The following is a 20,960-nucleotide window of genomic DNA, read 5'->3' as shown; positions in this document are numbered from 1 at the left end:
ATCCCGAGCTTTGTGTTACATATTTTTCAAGTGATAGTTTGTTCTTCAATAGCATAAGGAGGTCGGGAGAAGCCCTGTTGTGTTGTTTTGCTAAGTAAATAGTTACATAATACACTGAAGTAGCTACCAAACCATTCAGTTCTTTATCGACTACTACAAGGAAAACATCTAATACAAACTAACCAGTTTGCTACCAAGGTTAATTTCAGTATTTAGTTTCTTTCCATGATTCAACTATCTTTCAGTACACAACGTGAAATCACATAACAACATTTTCACCCAAACAAACATTTTCACAATCATGAAAAAGTAAAATTCTCATTAGTGAGGAAAGTGAAGTCTGACAATTTAAAAAAATCCCACAAAACAAACCCCAGGTTTTCCTCATTTGTTCAAATACCTGATTGTATTACTTATAAATTCAACATTTTCATGAGTTAAAAGTAAAGCTAAGGGAAAAAAGTGATTATGCAATACAGTTGGGTTTCAGATGTGGTACTGAAATCTAATATTGCACTTTCCTTCCTCTCCCAACTTTAATGAATAGTCACTGGATAAAATGCAGAGACAGAAACAAAAAGGCAACTTCTAAATATTTGCTGCCATCTAGTGTTCAAGTAAAGTTCTTATGGTTTGTTTGAAAGTGCATCCCTTTGTTAAAACAGTATGAAAATCGGAAGTTACCTTATTAATACAAACACTTGATAGTAATTATGAAGTAAATTATTTACAAAGTTAAGAGAGAACTTCTGTTAAGACCTAAAATATGTAGTATTCATAAAATCAATAAACAGATGAGGTGATACTTTCGTAAAATGAAAGAAAAAAGTTCTAAATTTTTCAGCATTTCCTCTACCCTGTATAGGTAATTAGTTATAGATAGATTAATCAATGAGTAGAAATATTTACTATGTTGACATTGTATTGTCTGATTGCACCAGCCATCACAAAACGCTTTTCTTTTAAAACCATTCAAATACAAATAATGGTGTTGCACTCGCAAAATGAAAACTTGAGTACTACATTAATCTCACCGTGTCATTTTAAATGAAAAAAAAAAACATTATGCTCATAAATGTTCAACTAATTGTTCAATGGCTGATATCACCATCATCAAGTGATGGGCTTATGTAGTGGTCTGCATTTTCATTAAAAATTTTTTTTTACAAATGTTATTCCACAGACTTTATCAAATTGAGCAGCATTTCCTAGGAGGTGTTTTTGATTTTCAAAAAAGTGTAAACAGACATAAGTAGCAGAGCTTTTTGGGAGTAGTTTTTGAACAACGAAGTTTTTCTCTGATGCTTCTATACAGATTAGAAAAGGGCATAAAAACATTACTGCTAATATATACTGTATTATATAATATATGAGAACATAATATACTGTATTTTTATGTAAGAATGTTTAATTGCTATGATATTTGTATAATTAAGTCAGATTACGTGGGTGAAAAATTTCCATATATGAATCAAATATTTGTTTTTAAGGTAAGAGAGCAAGGAATCTTTCTAACAACCTAAAATGCAATTTTCTATTTGCTTTGGAAACCAGTGTATTTTGAATTACTACTTCAGCATCTGAAGTGATTACGATCTTGTTCTTGTATGGCTTTTGAAATAATTTCTTAATGCTACTAGAATTGTCCCAAGTGGGACAGAACCTCCACCAGTCACATGTGACCAAAGGACTATTTATAAGTACAACTGAAGTACATCAGAAATGTCATTGTATGTTAACTCCAAATGACTTGTCTACCATCTGGACACAGCTGAAGAAGGTGAGAGGGGAATGGATGAGGTTGCTGGTTTCATGCAGGTCAGGTCACGCCTCAAGGGCCCTGGACACCCAGGAAGAAAACTTCGGTTCCCCCCAGCAGTGCTTTGCCCCATATCCAGATTAGCTGTTAGTTGCCCAGCTCTGGAGTGTTTTTTTCGGAATGGCTTTGAAGGAATTCTTTGTCTCTTCTGAGAACTACTCGTTTGAAGCAAAAAATATACTAAGAGGTTTGTCCAAACTAAACAAGTCGTCACCTTTTACACTCCTGGATTCACAACAAAATCTTCAGTAAATGCAAGGAAGGCATATCCCCTGGGGAAGGTATACTTACTGTCCAGCACTGCCAATTCTCTCAGTTTCTAAGCTTTCTGGGGAAAGGAGTCATCCCAGCAACAAGCTGGGGTCCAGCTGTGTATATCAGGGAGGGCTCTTTCAGGTGGAAACAATTAGGTAAGGAATGGTGACCTGAATTGTATGAGCTATTGATGATAGTTCCCAGATAAGTTAAAGTTTATGGTCTAATTAAATCACATCCCCTGCATCCTATCTTTCTTCCTGTATTTCCAGAAAATCCAGCCATAGGTATTTTCTGTTCGCCAGCTGGTCAACTGACCCAGGACTTGCTCCTCTCAACTGAGCACCCTAGCCAGTTGTTTCTTGTATTCCTTTTTACATTCCTTTATGCCCAGTGGCACAACTTCAGCAGAAAAGGAAAAGGACATCTCCATGCCTATGTTGATCATCACTGACCATTTATGCTGCTTCTGCTTATTTTCAGAAGAAAAAAAAAAACCTAAATCAAATCTCAGAACAAATCTGCAGAAAAAAATTCTCAGTGGGTTGAGGTGCTGAAATACATGTTTAAAGTCTTAATTTTGGTGTCAACTCAATGAAGTTGGGTGTATTTCAGCTTTTCTCACTCTGTAGCTTTCCTAAGAACAAATGAACAGGCACAGCAAGGCCAGCATGCTGTCTCTGTGATAGGTAACAGCAAATGCTGAAGGGCAGAATGTGGCAATAAGAAACAAGCACCATATAAATTTATCCCAAATCCTTAAACTATTGCATCTCAAGAACTTCAGCTAAAGGTATTGCCTCTGCATTTGATGTCTTTCAATGGATTTTTATTCCGTTTTTCTACATTTTTGGACTGTTCTACCTTTTAGATACAACTCCCTGCAGCAAAGATTTTACACTATCTAACCACCCAGCTGGCATTCTTTTGTGTTTTCTGAACCTGCCAGTGGCTCATCTCTCTTGGTTCTTGTCCTAGGAGAAATTCACTCTTTTGCCATATCACTCTTTCCCTCATAAAACTCTGTCATATAATCTCCCATTTATCTTTGTTCTTGCCTGAAACATGCAGGTAAACTAGTGTGTTCCTTTCATAGAAGCTGATCTACTCCTTTGCCCATCCTCTGTGAAAATTTTGTGCTTCTAGAAAATTAATTTTGAAAGGAGAATTAGAAATACCCTAATTTTTTTGCATCATTGCCCAAATTTTCTCTCTTGTACCACACACACCTAGCTACAAAATTCAAGGGTCTGGATTCCAGTTGGTGATTGTGTGGCTAGGATTATATACTGTATTACCCCAATATCTGAGTCACTGCCTCATTCTTACCACCTACTTATTTCTGCCAAGAAACCTTGTCTAGATAAAAGCAACTTCATATTCTTGTGGAAACATGGAGTCTTTACACATTTCCAACTGCTGCCTTTATTTTACTACTTCTTTTTTCAGCTACCAATCCATCTTAATTGGTTCCTCTTTACAACTACAGCGTAAGCATTTGGATTTCCTGAATGACTTGTAAGAAAAACAGACTATGCTCCTAAAATATGTTGTTTTATTATACATCAGTGCAGACTTCCTGGTGCTAATAACACGCTCTGTTATGGCAAAGATGATAGTGGTCATCAGCATACTGTCGAGATTTCTGTAACAAATCAGTCAATAAACACATATTTTGTCTCAATATATAGTGCTCGTTACTGCCAAAGGGATGACCAAAACTGAGTGTATTTCCTAAGACTATTTACTGATCCATATGATGGCATATGTTTTAAAATGTATTAATTTTTTTTCTGAATGCTGCAGCCTATGGAATAGCCACCTCCAGATAAACATAACAATTTCTAAAACACCTGTATCCTTCCCAGAGGATTCCTCTATGTTAGATCAAATCAGCACATATAGAAGCTTAGACTGACTCAAATTATAAAGAAATTATAGAGTTACTTTCCAAAACCCTCCTAACACAATAGGTCCTTGTAACTGCTCATAGTATTGATTTCCTGTAATCTGGCAGGCGCTAATTTTTCTTGCATGTCATGACAGAAGGATAAGTAACACCACACATACCAGATGACCAAAAAATGATGGTTTCATGCCCTCATTACTCTATTGCTTTTCAGCATTTTCCATTGCTATTTCTGCTAACAACCATTTATCACAGAGGTGAACAAAAAAATCTTCAGCTGCTGTAACTGTACTGCAGCCACAGAATTTTCAGTAATTTAAAGCCATGAGTACACTGTTCCTTTCAGATAACACTACCATAATATGAAATCTGAAAAGAAATAGTTTTGTCTAAACTAGTTTGTCAGTTTTCTGCATGTTTCCTCAAACCCCAAATTCTACGACAGAAGAACTGCACTTACACATAGTTTTTATTATTCTGTATGTCACATACTTCCTATATATCTTTGATTGGATAAGTTTAGATGACTATCTCTTACAGAACAGAATTATTGTTCTATTCCATTATTTTTGTCTTATACTACTATTTTAACAGGACAGGAGGATTACCTTAATTTTATGCCTTCAATATAACCAAATTATTTTTGCAGTGCCTACTAGCACTACTTTTCAGAAAACTACTTGGACACTTGATTACTGTTAAAAGTCAATAAAATTCTTAAGATTGCTTTTATTGTTATCAATCTTACCTAAATTGCTGCAACTCATTGTTTTTCTTTTGGATAATTTTTAGTGTTTCATAGTTACTGTAGACATTATTATTCTAAGCTCACAGAGCCCTTTATCCCTTGAATGCCTTGCTTTCGGATGCCTTTTTCCCCTTTTTACTAAGTATCCATTTGGACACACTCATCTGTTGCTAAAGAATGGTATTTACCTTTCCAAGTCTCTAGTGTTTTTTTTTTTTTTTTTTAACAGCTTTTATGCTAGTAAAGTGTTTATTGTTAAATGCAGGGGAAAGAAAAAAAGAAAGGAAAAAGAGAAGATACTCCTACTTTTAAAAATGGCTGTTAAAATCAGAAGCCTGGGAGAAATTAAAATTGTTTTGTATTCTAACAATCAACCAGGTCTGTTCTACCTTCAATGTTTTTTTTTGGTGCTAACTGCACCAAAGTCAATGCTATCAGCAGTTTGGTACCTTAATTTGCTATCTAGTACAGTAACACACAGAAACATACAATTTTAAATATTTTCTTAAGCCATTCTAAACATTTCCTGTGAGATAAATACCTAGGACTTAAAACCAAGAATTCACAATTGGTACAGTGGAAAAGGAGGAAGGGGAGAAGAATCCTGAAGTGTATCATCTATAACCAAATACGTCTTTTCTTTCATACTGAAAATAGAATTAGTTTTTAATTTTTTTTTCCCCTCTGCATAAAATGTTCCATAAATGTAAAATTCGTTTGTCTGTCCCCCCAGAACCAAAGAAACCCTCCCTTTAACCTTGCATATAAGAATCACCTCTGCTTTCTGGCCTTGCCAGAAAATTTGTGCTTATTCAGAACTACAGCTCAGATCAGAGAAACAACACGCTGCTCCTTAAAACCCTTCTCTCTCTGCAGAACATTACACATTGAAAATTAATAGCTTACATCTCATACTTCCTTAAGCAAGCATGCTCAGCTGAGAGGAAATAAATAGGCCTGGAACTCCTGGTTCATCAAGTCAAATCTTCTTTTCCTCATATGCAATCAAATCTTCCATACAAATACCATCACAAATTACAAAATATTCACCACAGAAAAAAATTAAGTCTCCACTGCTGCTAAAAGACAGTCTGTTCCAAAAGTAAGTTTGTTTGTTTACAATCCTTATTTTTTTTGAGGATTTTAATTTGCAGTTTTGCAGAACACTTACCAAATTCCAATAAAGTGCTTCTGATCAAAAGGCAAATGATGTGTTCCTAGTTTTATCTTAATGGTATTTTGACCCTCCGCACTACTTCTAATACTTACTACCTTTTGTAAAAGGGCCCCAACATTTTCATATGTGTAACAGTTCACTCCTTTTAAACATACACACCTACAGACTACCAGTAGTAATAAAATTTCCATTTCAGATATTTTAAGTGTGACAATATTGCCTTTTTGTTTCAAATAATATTAATCCTTTAAAATTTGCTAGTTTCTCTAAAAAATAAAAGGTTACCTCTGCATTTAGGTTGTCTGCAAGGCTTTCAAGAAACTGGCTTTCAATTGGATTCTGCTGAGTAAGAAGAGTCAGGTAATGACTGAGCTTATCGTGAGTTGTAATAATGATGCCTTCCCCGAATTTGTCAAACTGAGGCCGTCCAGCTCGACCAAATATCTGCATGACATCTAGAATTCCAAGGTCAACAAAGGAGCCTCTTTTTGCAGCATATATTTGTGTTCCCTGGTTGAGGAAAAGTTAATAAAAATTAACATAAATACACATGAATATAATCCTGATGAGATGAATACTGAAATTAGGCAAATATAGCATGATTTCAGAAGTGTACTTTAACTAATCCTTTCATAATCTTTGATATATTTAAATCTTTACTATACAAACTAGACTCCCACTGGAGAGAATCAGTTTGATGAGATATAAATAACAATTCAAGTCTATCAGATATTTCCCCTCTGGGCCCCAAGCCCACAATAAAGATCTTGCTATCTATACTTCTTTACAGGTTTCTTTTAAGACAGGTACCCATGTGCGGAGTAATGGAAACTCTTACCTTAATAACAACAGCATGAGCAGGAAGATTGACACCCCAGGCTAGCGTAGCTGTACAAACTAGGACTTTGATATGTCCGTTAGAAAACAAGTTCTCAACCAGATTTCTGTCTTGCCGCAGCATTCCTGCATGATGAATACTAAATCCATCTGGAAACAGCTCACGTAACTGCTTATTTCTGGATCTCTGTACCTAGAGTGGACAAGCATAAAAATTAAATTCATTTCTAATTACAGTACAAGAAGCACTGTATTAAAAAAAATTACAGGGAAAAAACCACTGAATATTATTATGAGTCATACAAAAGAAACTAGTTCTACTTATATCAAGCTTTTCATCAACGGCAATATGTCATGATTTTCTATGAGTGGATTTGACTTCTATTCTTACTTTCCAAAGAATACATTTAATTGTTTAAAAGAATACTTTTGGAAAAATATAGCTTCACCTAAACAGAAATTCAAATTTACTGATAACCAGTATGAACACTGAAATGGAGAACTCGTATATTGCTTTTCTTTAAGAGCAGTTCTTTCAGACTATGCAGGCAGCTAGGACAGGCTTAAGGCAGCAGGCCACACATTATACTTAACGGTAAGGAGGGGACACCTTTCCCGACCACCAGCCATTGCAGCAGCTTGGCACAGCATCAACTAATAAATTCATAGCACGGAATCAAACTGCTCATCTACTCATTTTTATCTTCCCCATGTGTAGGAGGCTGGGAACTCAGCCTGCAAAACCTCAGGTCCTCCAGCCTCCCACTGTGCACAAGGTCTGTAGGCATGTCTCCCTTATTTCTGGGTGCTAGTTTTATCACACTTCACCTAAAATGGGTATTTGACTCACAGTTAAGAAAAACTAATACACTTCCCTTCCAAACGCTAAACTCTGAAACTCCAATTGCTTTGGAGTGTGACTTCCAGAAGCAACAGGAAAGGAAAGAATAAACCCAACCACTTAAAGAGGAAACCCAAAGCACCAGAGTTCATGCCATTTTAGCATGAACAGTTGTCTTTCTGTTCAGAAACAAGGCTTTGGGCTAAAGCTCAAGTATCACAAAAAGTACAGCTTTTTTATTACAATTAAGATGACAGCAGGAAAGGCACAGTAGCCTTTTTTTCTGTTGTAAACTGGAATAAAGGACCTTTACAAAGTTTATATGAGCTTAAATACAACATCAGAAAGCATGCCTTCTGAAGGTGTTCTCTTCACCCTCACCCCGGGATACCGGTTTCTCTAATCTTCAGGTTGCAATGTCCCTGAATTGCCACAAACAACTCTGATTTTTCTCCCATCTCTTCCACATTCCTAACTTCTGCACTCCTTTCCAAAATTGATCACTGCTGAATATGACACCAGGAGGGTTGTGGCAATGATGATACTAATCTTTCCCTAAACCAGATTTCTGTATTATCTTTGTCAACAGAGAATCTTTGTTTTTCCCTAGACCAAAAGAGTTAAGCATTTTTGGACTACCACTTTATTTTCAGTGCTGTATATTATAGCGAATTAATTCTAGATCATTTATATTATTATTTTAAATATACACATTTACTAGTACCTGACACACAGCCACTGAAAGCTGACTTCAGGGGTACAGAGTGGGTAAAGCAAAGTTCACAGTACTGGCATACTGCCAAACATGAACAATAAATCTCTGCAAACACAGAAATAGGGAGATGGGAATGCAATTATGGAGGAGCGCATGAAAAGAAAAATACCGTAGGAAAACCAGACTTCTCAGCTTCACAATTCTCCAGCTTCTTAATATCTGATCTTTCCTGCTTTAGCAACAATTATTTACTATTCATTTAAAGGAAATCAAACTCAGCTTTTAACTACACAAGTTTTTTTGGCAAATTTAATTAACTGCTGTAGTGCTTAAAAAATGAATAAATAAGAAATTGAGAAAGTGACAGTTTGGTTCATGAAGCCTGCTCTTTATGAGCTAGCAAATGGAAACAAATATTTCATGAAGAACACAAATGCACCAAGGCTTGCATTTATAGTTTATCAACAACAAATCTCACAGAAGACAGGCATGTGGAAAATTCACTTCAGCTGCAAATCTGAGAATAATTGTGACAGAGAAATTTGGATTTATCTTGATTACATTCAGAACATGGTGTAAGCATTTGAGAATGTAATTAGCTTTTGTCTTAAATAATGCAATAAGCCTTATCCTAAGCGATAAGGCAAACATCAGAAATCTCACTTTTTTAGTAGTTTGTCATATTGGTGTCATGTGACTATTTTACATGTATTAAAATAACTACTTTTAAAAAATAACAATTTTTTAATATCAAAATACACTTTAAATAGTATAATGTCTAGCCGAAAAAGCCAAATCTGTTTCTGAAATCTCCACAATTTAAAAATTGCACCCTTTTTTTTTTTTGTAACCTGATTGCTTAAGTTGTTTAATGTGATTGAAAGTCAGAGCAGTTTACTAATGGGAAACTAAGAACAGTAATATCTTGTATTATATATGGAAGGAAATTTGTTTACAATATATTTACAGTTTTAGGAACTACAATTTTGCCAATTTAGAGAAAGGATCTTGTAAAGATAGGGAAAAGGAGGAAGGGGAAAAGTTTGTGACAGAAAACACTTAGATATGGCAATGCTGGTCTGACTATAATTCAAGTACTTACAAGCTTAATATTAATCAGCCATCTAATAATATGTAGGAACTCACTCCTAAACGTATCCATATAGTTGCATTTAGAAAGAATATCTGCATGCTGCTAAAATCTACCACATATTCTAAACCAACTTCTTTGCTAATATTCACGGGTTTTGCCTGTTCATTTATTGAATCTATGAAATGTAGACTTCCAGGCTATACAGGAACCAGTTGTGAGACACATTAAATACTTTTTTTCTGACACAGACGATGATGAATTTTTTTAAATGAAAAACTCACAGTGACATAATTTCCTATGTCACTTTTGACATAGGAAAAAACAAATGTCAAGCAAATCAAATCACTAACTACCCTGGATGATTCCATTAACTGCCCAGAAATAGAACTAATTTCTTTTTTGGCATTTTAAATTACAAATACACAAGGCAAGTTTGTTCAAGAACAATGAAGTGACCCAATTTTAAAAAGTTACACTTGAGAAAATAAAAAAAAAAATAAATCACATGTCTCAGTGATGGCTTGGAAGACTGCTCACACAGCATATCCTTTAATGGCAACATATTTGCAAACAAACCTTCTAAGCTCTTGTGACAATGAATTGCATGGTTATTCTATTAAACCTGGATTTTAATGGTTGCATAGAAACCCCACCAACAACTACTAAATAAAAAAAAGTTATACTACTCCAATCTCGTTCTATTACAGACTAAAAGGTTTTGCTTAAAATGTAAACAGAATGTTACTAAGTGCCTCAGGTGTATGGAGAAATTGTTTTTATGAGGTCTGGCACTGGTCTCCTGATTAGAATCGATTTTCTTTCCCCTCCCTTATTGCTCAAGAGGGCTTTAGATTTATGACCTTTGCTTACATGTGTGTGTGCATCTAAAACAGTATGTATTAAATAAATTTCTAGTTTAGCTTGCTGTCATCTATATTTCTCTTTTAAATGTCATGAATTTCATGCAGTACTTGATTAAGACACATTAAAAATGTCACAATTAGACACAGAAATCTACTTAATTTCAATAAGTGAGGCAGAAAAAAAGATTTACTCAAGATTTAAGGTATTTCAGCTAAAGACTTAAAACAGATAACACCCTTTCTTACCCTTTTCTTGCCTCTGGTATCACAAAGGTATCATCATTCATAAAGACTGAAAGCTGAGTGGTTTTTGTCTGCACTACCAATACCATGCAAGTCAAAAAAAAAAAAAAAAATTAATAGGCTAATAGGTTCTTTTTTCTTATTTTGTCTAAAAAACAAGAAAAATAATAAAGTAAAAAAGCTTCACTATGAAGACGCTGCCAATAAATTACTTCTAGAAAAGTGAAACATCAATTTATGTCTTGTCTTTAATCTGCAATTGCCATCCCCATCTAGGACAGACTAAGTAGACCACTACTATGTGGTATGATCAGATTTTTTTTTTTCTTTCTGTAAATTACTTATTTTTCCTTTCTGTTTCCTCATTTTGAATATATGGTTTGCAACTTTGAAATTTGGTGGGTTTTCCCTAATAATACAGGTCTTGACAATCATTTATTTTTTTCCAGTAACAGAAATGGCACAGGCTATTCTAGTATTTTTCTCACAATCTCCTTACTATAGCAAAACTTCATGCTTGTGACCATAAGACTTATCGTAATTTCCTTTCTGTGGAGTTCACAACAGGGCAGCACTTGGAGTTTGTTCAGAATGCACCATCATATTTGTTCACTGGTTTGAGCAATTCTGAGCAATTTATTCCTATCTTTCACTCTCCGCACTGTCCTGACACCCTGAAAAGTACTAGCTCTTAATTTTGAGACCTCATTAACTTCACTTGGTGAGTGTCAGTGCTCAGGTAGCACAGAAATCACAGACACCTAAACCAAACAGTCAGGTATGTTTTGCTGCAGCCTTCAATGAATGGCAGTTTTAATTAGTACTACTATTGTGTGCTGAATATAATTCAATTATTCCCAAAACAACTATTTGTTAAATTTCCTGAAGACATCTGAATGTGTTGACCTTCTAAATTGTTTAAAGTTCCAACAAGACAAAAGCCTCCTCTGCCTCATTCATATTAATCATACTCCTGAATGTGCTCTATTGGGTCATTTAAAGAATAGTGATTGTCTTTCAAAATTTATGAGATCAAGGTGAGATGGGAGAAGTCTCCATCCATTCAGGAAGTAAAGGGTGGCTGAAAAAAGCAGAATGAAAAAAGGTAAGTTAAAAAGTCCATCAATGGGTTTATTCCTGTTCCTTGAATACAAAGCACTAATATGTCTTCTGTATGTATGAGGACTGAGAGAAACAGAAATAAATTATCACAGGACTGCATGATCATTCACCATTTTTGCTCTTCAGAATTTACTACATATGTATTACATATTAATTAATATATAAAAGTTAAATCTTTAACATAAATTTTCTTTTTTTTTTTTTTTTTTATAATTGCTGGTTCGAAGGGGAGAGATCAAAAGTTAGATAGTGCCAATAAACCCATGAGAAAGGTTTTTTAAATATGAAGTCTAATTATAATAATTTCTTGTTACAGAAAAATACCATGAGACTCCTTCATATGCACATTTAGAATATATGAAACCTAGAAAAAACACTAAACCATGAAGATGAGCAGTATCACTATCTGACAGTTCATGAAAGAAACTGAACATGAAGAAATACAGATCGGAGTCTAAGGGAGAAAAAAAGAACGCATTTGAACTACAGTGAATTCACCTGAGGACTCCCTTTTATGAATTATGACTTTTATTTGTATTATTAAACTTGCACTGTCTGCATAATAACTAAGCTATTGACAGCTGTTTCTAGGACAAGGATGAAGTGGCATGCTATGTGGTAACAGTAAGATTAAATCATTATTTTATTACAGAAGGAAAGAATAAACTTTGAAAAAAATTTTCCCTGAAGGATTTAAAAGCTGGCTACATTTCTGTGATGAATATATATTAAACAATCGGCTCTTATTTTGTATTACCTTTCATACTGCTTAAGAAACAGTATGAAATGGAAAGTTATTAGTATTTACTGAACATGTAGTAATACAGTAAATCATATATAAACAGCTTGTCATGAAGCTCTTCTGTAAGGTTATAAATCAGTCGCTTTAAAAAGATACCCAGCAGTTCAATACATTGGATTCAGGTTGTACTGCTGTGTTGATATGCCTTCACATCACCTCCCTCCCTCTTTCTTGGGAAGAGCAGCATTAGCTTCACGGTTCACCCTGCAGTTGGTTCCTGTGACGAACTCAAAGATTACTGAGAGTTCTGCTCAACTGAGATGACTTGCATGACCTAGCAGATCAGTTCTGGATGAATGCAGGCTGGCCAATATGCTATTCTACTTAATGAGTATGCATGCTCATTCTCTACATCTTCACATTTCTAATGTATCTAGCTATTAACTTTGTATAGGTATCCTGAAGCAATATCTCTGTCCAACACTTACTCTTACTGGGTTATAATTAGTGGGTACCTGGCAAGACAGTATTTGAAGAAGGTAATTCTAGCAAACAAATGTGAATCAGTCTGAATATCTCCTGGAAGAGTCAATAATCTAATTGTCTCCCTCTGGAGATTTAAGTTCATTGTATTAAAGTTACCATTTTTTAAACCTATGAGTTACTGATCTGATCACTTTACTGAAATCACCCCAGTAAGTTCTGCAAAGTGCTCTAAAACTACATCTGAAGGAGAAATAAAGGAGAGTAGTGTGACTACTTTGCTTAAACATCTTCCTCAGTGTAAAAATAACAATTCTTTTAGTACAATCATCAGAGGCGCATAATTCAGGATTAATTTTCTGTATTATAGTATTACAACTGTTTTTCTTCTGAACTGTCTCCTCTGTGAGTGTATGCAGGTTTCTATTGTTTTAGGGTTGTCTCCTGTCAATCTGTGATTTAGAAATACTTTTACAGAATAGGAGTCTATCTGTCAGTCCTCAGCAGGCCACAGACTATTTTTGCAGTTGCTGCACTAAAAGCAATTCTCTCTCCATGCACACATAATCTTCTGCAGGGCAGAGCTACCTCCAGTGAAAATTTGTAACATATTTCAGGTATATACAACATACTGGGTTTCTATAGTTCGTAAAACACAGTCACTGCAGAGTGAAGTATCGAATTCAGTTTTAATGTATTTAAACCACAATTATAAAAACTGTATAAAAAAGAGAAGGGGGGAGAAGTTTAGACAATTAGGAAAAATTGCCAAGCAGCCTATTCAAGTTATGTCTTTTTCTTGTATTTTTCTTGTTCAAGTGAAATGATGTGTCTTTTCTTCAAAGCCATACAATTCTCACTGTGTATGACGACTGGTCTTGAGATATGGTTAGATGATACTTATATTTATTACACTCTTTTGCTTATCTTTATTATTTAGACTTAGCTGTTTACTTTTCAGCCCAGGTTGCCAACCCCTGTACTTTTTACAGGGGTGGTGTTTGTAGACGTTCTTTGAAGATAAAGCTTGGGAAGCTGTTGTTCCCATAATAGGAAAATGAATTGTGTAAGTATGGATCAAAAAGACTTGTCTACTTTTAGAAGTGAAGAGTGAAAACTTATAATTTTTCTGCTAATAAAGTAAAGACGAATTACTGCTGGTATACTACTTACATAGTAGTGGTAAATGTTGTGAACTTGAAATCTGGAAATTGAACGATTCCCTGACGTACTTTGCATATGATAGCTAATACTGTGATTTTTTAAAATACTGCATGTTTAAAATGTACTTTACAGTTGTACAAATGGGAAGATTATTCCTTGTCTTTGTGCTCCATCCAGTCAGAGAATAAAAAAAAATTTGAAATGAATGGACTGGTATGGTGTCCAGAAATGTCTTGCCTTATTCAGTGTCCTCTTTTTACACTACACTAACTCACAACATAGCAGCCCCATCTTTTCTTCATTGGTAAAGTTACATGGTGCGTAGAGAGTTAGATTCTGTGGGAGGTGAAAACCCCATCAAGAGATAATAATTTAATTTAATCTTTGATTCCTCGGTTCTATAATCTATAATGCAGTAGATTAAAGTGTTTACAGACCTCACTGATGATAGAAGCTAAGAAAATTTAGTATTGCTAAAACGTTACATTTTTGAGCCAGCCAGGCAAGCCAAGAATTAGAGACTCATGAATGCAAACCTGACCATGCACAAATGATGGATTTGCAAGAAGTCACCGAGGATATAGACATAGTTTCAAATTACCTCCCTTGATGCCTAGCTGTTACAAAGCAAAAAAGGGAGCTATTTATATAAAGAATATAGCCAGAATTTTATAACATGGACCAAAGTAACCTGAAATTTCACTTCAAGCCAGACTATGGTGCCTGTCTTACAACTGAATGAATTACTGATTCTCAGATAAAAGGATTTATGAACTTAGAATGAAAAATAATTCTTCTGTGAAAACACACATAGAAAACAACACTAGGTTTAGATAGAAAGAAAATGTTCGTGATAATGACCTAGTTTAAGCTGCACCACTGAGTGAAAATGAAGTAAAAATAATAATAATTTTCATGTATTGTACAATGATAAGCATCTTTCTATTGTTTATAGCAAGTGCAATAAAAATTATACAGAGACATCTTTGTACTGCTTCAGTAATGATGAAAATCTGGGCTTCACAGTGAACAGAAATCTGTGCCTAAATAATCTCAAATCTTATTAAAAGAAGTGTCAAAACATTTCAGTTTAGCAACAACATGAAAATGCACATCAATTAAGACTGAATTAATTGTATAGCATCACAATTTTAAAATGCATGCAAAATCATGTAAAGCTCTGGTTTGCTTTCTCATCAATTCAGAATTAAACTGTTCTGTCTCTGGGAATATATGAAACATGTAAAATACAGCAAGGTATCTATTCTTCTCCAGCCCTTGAGACAGCAAGTCCTGTTGTCATATTTGTTAACCACTTGGAGTATACAGATGAAAAAGTCATCCATCAATCTTGGTCTGTTTTGCTGACAGCAGAAGTTTTTAGTACGCTGTTAGAAAACTAGCCAGTAGGGAAGATATACAGCATGAAAAGAAATAGATAGAGAGACAATTTGATGAAATGCAAGAGTAGCATTGCAACAGCAAGGATGAATTTGTATGGTTTCTGTTTGAATACTGACATCCTCCAGAGACCTAGTTAAACCTTTTGTTGCTGTGCTTAACTGTGCAATGATTTCAATATTTCTGCTTCAACAAGAAACTGATATTGCATGGCTTCTATAAAAATATTTTTTATATTTGAGGACACCTCCTTTGTTTTATAATATTCAAAACTGCCACTTTGCTGAGCCATAACAACACTGGATGCATTTTTACTCTGAGACAATGAAAGCAAGGGTTTTCAAGGTCTTTCCAATACAGCTGTATCTTACTTATTATATATCATCATGATTTTTAATGTAACTCCTCCTCAAAGGCTATACTGACTGAGACATCATTAACCCTGCAAGTAAAAAATCCATTTGTGAACATTAAGCATATTTCTTATTTCATAATTAAACCATAGCAGTCCACTACAACTTCACAGCTATGCAAAGTGACAGACTGAGAATTCTTCACAAGAATGGAATTACTTTTACAAGTTTTATAGGTAATTGGAAATGTGTAGAATGAATTAATAGTCTACAGGGTTCTCAAACTGATTTTGATTGGCATCAGTTTGTAGGACCATGAAAAGCTGAAATTTATCTTAAAAGAGGAAAATAATTTTTGGAGACATGAACTCCAGGTATTAAATGTCTTTTGATTTGGTTTTGTGGCTTCGTTTCTTCACTTCTCTAGCTTCTGGCCTACAGCATGGAAGAAATAAACATAAAAATTCTAAGCAGACATGATAAAAAAGGCAAGTCAGTAAAAGTGGTACAAATTCCTAAAATAAAAAAGGTCAAAATTGTACTCACCACTCATTACGTAACTTGAACCGTGTAACCTGAACTTTAACAAGAAAGATAACCAAACAAGAACATCAGACCATCTGCAGCACCATAAAAAGTTTTTCACTGATACCTGTGTAATATGAAGACCCATAAGAAAATTCATGATGTAATTAGCATCACATAAAGCTTTTTTTTCGTGTGTGTTAATAATATTAAAGAAGTCTCAGAACTAAAGACGTTTATTTCTCCTGTTACTTTGCTATTTTAAGACCATTTCAAGGACTCCTTAACACACTTTGTAGATCAGTGACACCAAATGTTAAATCTTACAAGACAAGCACTTTCAAGAAATCTCCAAAGGACATGAAAAATTACAGATTGTTTATGTATTTTCATATTTCAATGTTCATATAGTATCGCCTAATTATAATGTGTTAATTATTTACTTTATCTGATAAAGTACTAATATAAAAAAAAAAATATCTTGAGAAACCATTAGGCCTTTAAGTCGTGGGACAAGTGAAACTTGTTTTCCTATGAATTCTATATTCCTTGTGTCCCTGTCCCAATTCAAGTGGATGCCCCATCAGATTTCCATAACCTGTGTCTCCCAGAATTATCTGCTTGCCTTATCGTTTCATAAATTTTTCCACTGTACCCTCCGGACAGAAAATACATCTTAGAAATGACATCTCTAAGACTTCTGCTGATTATCAACAACACCATCTGATTCTTGCTAACATCTTTGACAATTGTGTTGTCTTTTTTGCTATTTAATTCCGGCTGACTACCAGGCTGCTCTCAAATTCTGCAACCTCAGTGCAGAACCGTGACGCCTGACTATTAAACATTATTCAAAGTCAGTTTCAAAGGTAGCATGATGTCTTTATACACCTAAAAGGGCACAAAAGTAGCACCTAGTAAGTGAAGAAACAAGAAGGTTTATATTACTATGCTCTTTTGGCCATCAGACTTGGGAATTTAGAGACAGATTGTCAGTTAAACTGAGGGAACTATTAAGCTTGCTGCCAGAGGATAACAGCTGATGCAGGGAAGGAGCAGTGTGTCACCTCCATAGAGCTCATTTTCATAGCCAGATACTGTTCAAATGTAGGGTATTTAGGCCTCTGCTAAATTACGAGATCCCTTGCAGTTTGACTCTATCTACCGAAAAGATCTCTTTTCCAAAAAATCACCTCAAATCCACCCTTTACATTCCCAATATTTTATGTCCCTTACTAACATTATGTTTTGTACTTCATGAAGTCTGCAAGATAGTTGCTTTCTAAAGTTAAAAAATCATATAAATTAAGACAATTATGTGTCATTAAATTTGGCTTTGAAAGACTGTTTTCTACATCTATGGTTACCTAAGTATATACCTAGCTGTACAAATATACCTCCTCTCCAAGGCTGATATTTTGAGCAAAGGACGACTTATTTTCTTGTGGAAGGAATTTTTATAATATATTTACAGAGATATGAGAGAAAAAATATTGCACTGATGTTAATTCATTGATGTGCTTTGTCTGGGATTCGTAAACTAGATTAGAAATCCTCTCTCAAAACTGAGGAGCTTGCTATCATTAAGATATTCTAATTCATATACCATTACTTTAAAGCAGGCTAAACAGTTTCTTCAGCAAGCTAACTTTAAATGTCTTTCCTACATAGCAGATAGATCTCAGAGGAAATTTAAGAAAATCTCTCACATATCAAACTTACCATGGAGACTAAATTACCTGGTACGGGAAGAAGTAAGGAGATTGTTACTTTCTCCCTTAACGCAGCACATCGCAGCACAAAACAGGTGAAGAGAGCTGCTGTGCTGCTTCCACAGCCCCTCTCCAACCCTCATTAGTTTAAGTTTTTCATACTCTGTTTACTTACTGTGCATATGTTAGTGCTAATGACTGTTCAAAAGTGTTAGGTGCCATACTGCGAGCTTAATTTTCTTTAATATTTTAATTATATTAACAGTCTTTCTTTCAAACAGTCTTTCAGTACAATTAATAGTCATATCTGTTCAAATCATTACATCCTTCATGCATTTAGTCTCCTTAAAAATGTTTTTAGTCTCACAACTCTGCCTTCTTTTAAGAACAGCCTAATCTCAAAAGGCTTTGCAAAATTCTTTACTGAAAATTTGAACCTCTATCTGCAATGCTGAATTTGTTGGGTGTTAGGACTCTAGGAGGAAAGCAAATAGTAAACAATGCTGACACTTGCATTAAAATTAGTTATGTCTATATAATTTAGCATGTGAACATTCTAAACCTGAGTTTTTTTATACTGTTTTAAATGACAAAATTAACTGAAGTTGAAGTAAAAACATACAAATCTTTTTCCCTACTTGAAGACTGAGCGCTAATACTATCTATGTAAAATAGTTCTATAACAAAGATTGCAATCACTTTCAAGATATATTAATAGCTTTCCTACATAAGGAGAAACTGTATCTGAGTGTACAGAACTGAACCACATACATATCTCAGTGCTAAGGCAAACAGCATGTTTGGGGACTTTCAGTAAGACACACATACTACAGGGTTATCACCATGGCATCAGTTTTCAGTGTTTTCAAGATGGTAATACTGAATTATGAATTAAAATCAGAATAAAAGGAGTGGAGAATCTTTGACTCGCAATCCATATAAACTTTTAATTAAATTCAGTGTGACATATTTTAAAAACTTTTACTGTTTTGCTTGATTTTCTCATTATGCACTTTGAAAGCTAACATAAAGTATGATATATTGGACAGAGAATTAATGTAAGCAACATACTGTATAAATAATAAAAAATATAAAATATATTGCAAAGCAAAGTCAGTGATCATATCATCAGGCATCTTTAGAAATTGGTTTAAACATCTAAGAACATTTTACTTTGGAAATTCCAATTTAAACATCTAAAGCTATTCAACAGAATTATTTCCTTCTGTTAATTTTGTATTTGGATTTCAGCTGATTTTTAAATTATTTTTGAGCTCCAAATACGGAATTTCAAATTATCTTGTCACAGAAATTTTGCACTGAATGGAAACACAGAGGGTACACTTACCCATAACACTGGTGTTATCCCTGCTATCCCCACTGACTACTCACTAGAGGAAGACCTACTGTGCCTGTTTTCCATGATAGTATCAGACAGCCTTTCTGATCAGATTTATAGAAACAGACTGATGACTTACAATTCTTGGCATAGCTTTTTCAATCTTGAGATCAACCTAGAAAAGATTTCCTACTCTATTTTTTAAGGAGGCATCACTTGAGCTAACTAGATAGTTCCATCATACTTGTTTAACCTACACACTGCTAAAACTGAAGAGGGCCAGCTAATGATGTCTGATGTGGAGAAACATCTCTAGAAAGTAAAGTAACTGCCTGACTATTTGAGACAAGTCACTTCGCTAGTAGCTTGATATGGCAGGGTTTGAGATTATAACACTGTAGATGTCTCATGCAGATCTATACAGCTGCAGTAGGAGTCTAAACACCCTTCACAGTCAAGGGGCATCAGGCATCTGGTACAGCGGTACAGTGTTTCTGCTCCCTGACCACCCCATGTCCGCTCATCGATGAGCTCAGGTATCCTCTTGGCTCCACTGCCTGAAAGGCACTGAACTCCACCAACTACAACTACAGCAGGAGCTCAGACATACCACGTTTGTAGTTACGAGGTGCAGTAGTCTCTAAAATCTATGTGCTGTAATCTTAGCCTAAAAAGCACTCCACTGGCATGTTCAGATTAAGACTAATGAACGAGAACTATCCTGGAAAGAATTGAAGACAAAATAGACTCTCAAACAACCTTCCCTTGAAACAAATTTCTATTGTAACTGACTTAGGTGGCACTGTCTCAACAGTCCCTGATGACACATATCAATAATAGCTCTTAATTATCATTCACTATTCCAAGTAAATTGGAATTTGCATTATCTGTCTTCACACTAATCCCTGCTTATTCTGATACTGAATATCTCCTATCACAGAGAAACTGAAGAAACAATTGAAAAGCTAATGGCCTTATAAATGAGAATTAATCAGATCATCATCTGGTTTTAAATGCCTGAACATAACAGAGCTAAAGGACACAATGATAAAAATAGGAATGGAGACTTTACAACCTTTCTATTGGTGACAATGGCAACTTAATCAGGGGGCATTATTTATCAGAAATTAATTTTTTACTTGTTAGAAACCCCAAATTCAATCATGCATCTTACCATAAAATATTTCATTGCTGTAGCCCTTTCTTTGCCACAGACAAAATTATGCAATACATTCACAGAATCTGTCATCTCCACATTCAGTACAGGTCATAGTGCTGCTTCACAGTATGACTAGAGATAGTTTTCTCCCATGTGACAAGAACATACTATAACTGAAATGTTCCCAAACAGTTGTCAGACAAAGAATGGGATTAAATGCCTAATTAATCTCAGTTTACCCCTAACAAGAGAAAGGATAGTAGATGTTAAGTTTGGGGTTTTTTTGGTTGTGGTGTGGTTTTTTTTTTTTTTTTTTTTTAATCTGTGCAAATTTCTACAGTGATTGGTTTAATTTTCAGTTTGAGAGTAAAATTCAGGAGTTTTGTGTTTGATGGAATAAGTTGCCTATGAAACCCTGAAGTTGTCTAAGAGTCCTCAGTATGAATTCAGCCACTGAGGA

At 34.7% G+C, this 20,960-nt stretch overlaps 1 protein-coding gene across 8 annotated transcripts in view; it reads right to left on the bottom strand.

Annotated features, from left to right (window-relative positions):
* ASCC3 (activating signal cointegrator 1 complex subunit 3) overlaps window positions 1-20,960 on the bottom strand; it is a 283,374-nt gene that overhangs the window by 93,614 nt on the left and 168,800 nt on the right. For all 8 annotated transcript variants that reach the window (XR_003991912.1, XM_030489984.1, XM_030489983.1 and 5 more), the window contains 2 exons: window positions 6,747-6,938; window positions 6,194-6,418 (listed from right to left, as the gene is read on the bottom strand). Coding sequence is in view for 7 of the 8 variants with exons in the window: in XM_030489984.1 (XP_030345844.1) it covers window positions 6,194-6,418; window positions 6,747-6,938 (417 nt within the window). In the remaining variant the exon portion in view is untranslated. The remainder of the gene's footprint in view (window positions 1-6,193; window positions 6,419-6,746; window positions 6,939-20,960) is intronic.

This window comes from Strigops habroptila, chromosome 6 (assembly GCF_004027225.2).
Source record: "Strigops habroptila isolate Jane chromosome 6, bStrHab1.2.pri, whole genome shotgun sequence".
Lineage (NCBI taxonomy): Eukaryota > Metazoa > Chordata > Aves > Psittaciformes > Psittacidae > Strigops > Strigops habroptila.
The sequence above is the reverse complement of the archived record's forward strand: the minus strand, read 5'-3'. Positions and strand labels throughout refer to the sequence as shown.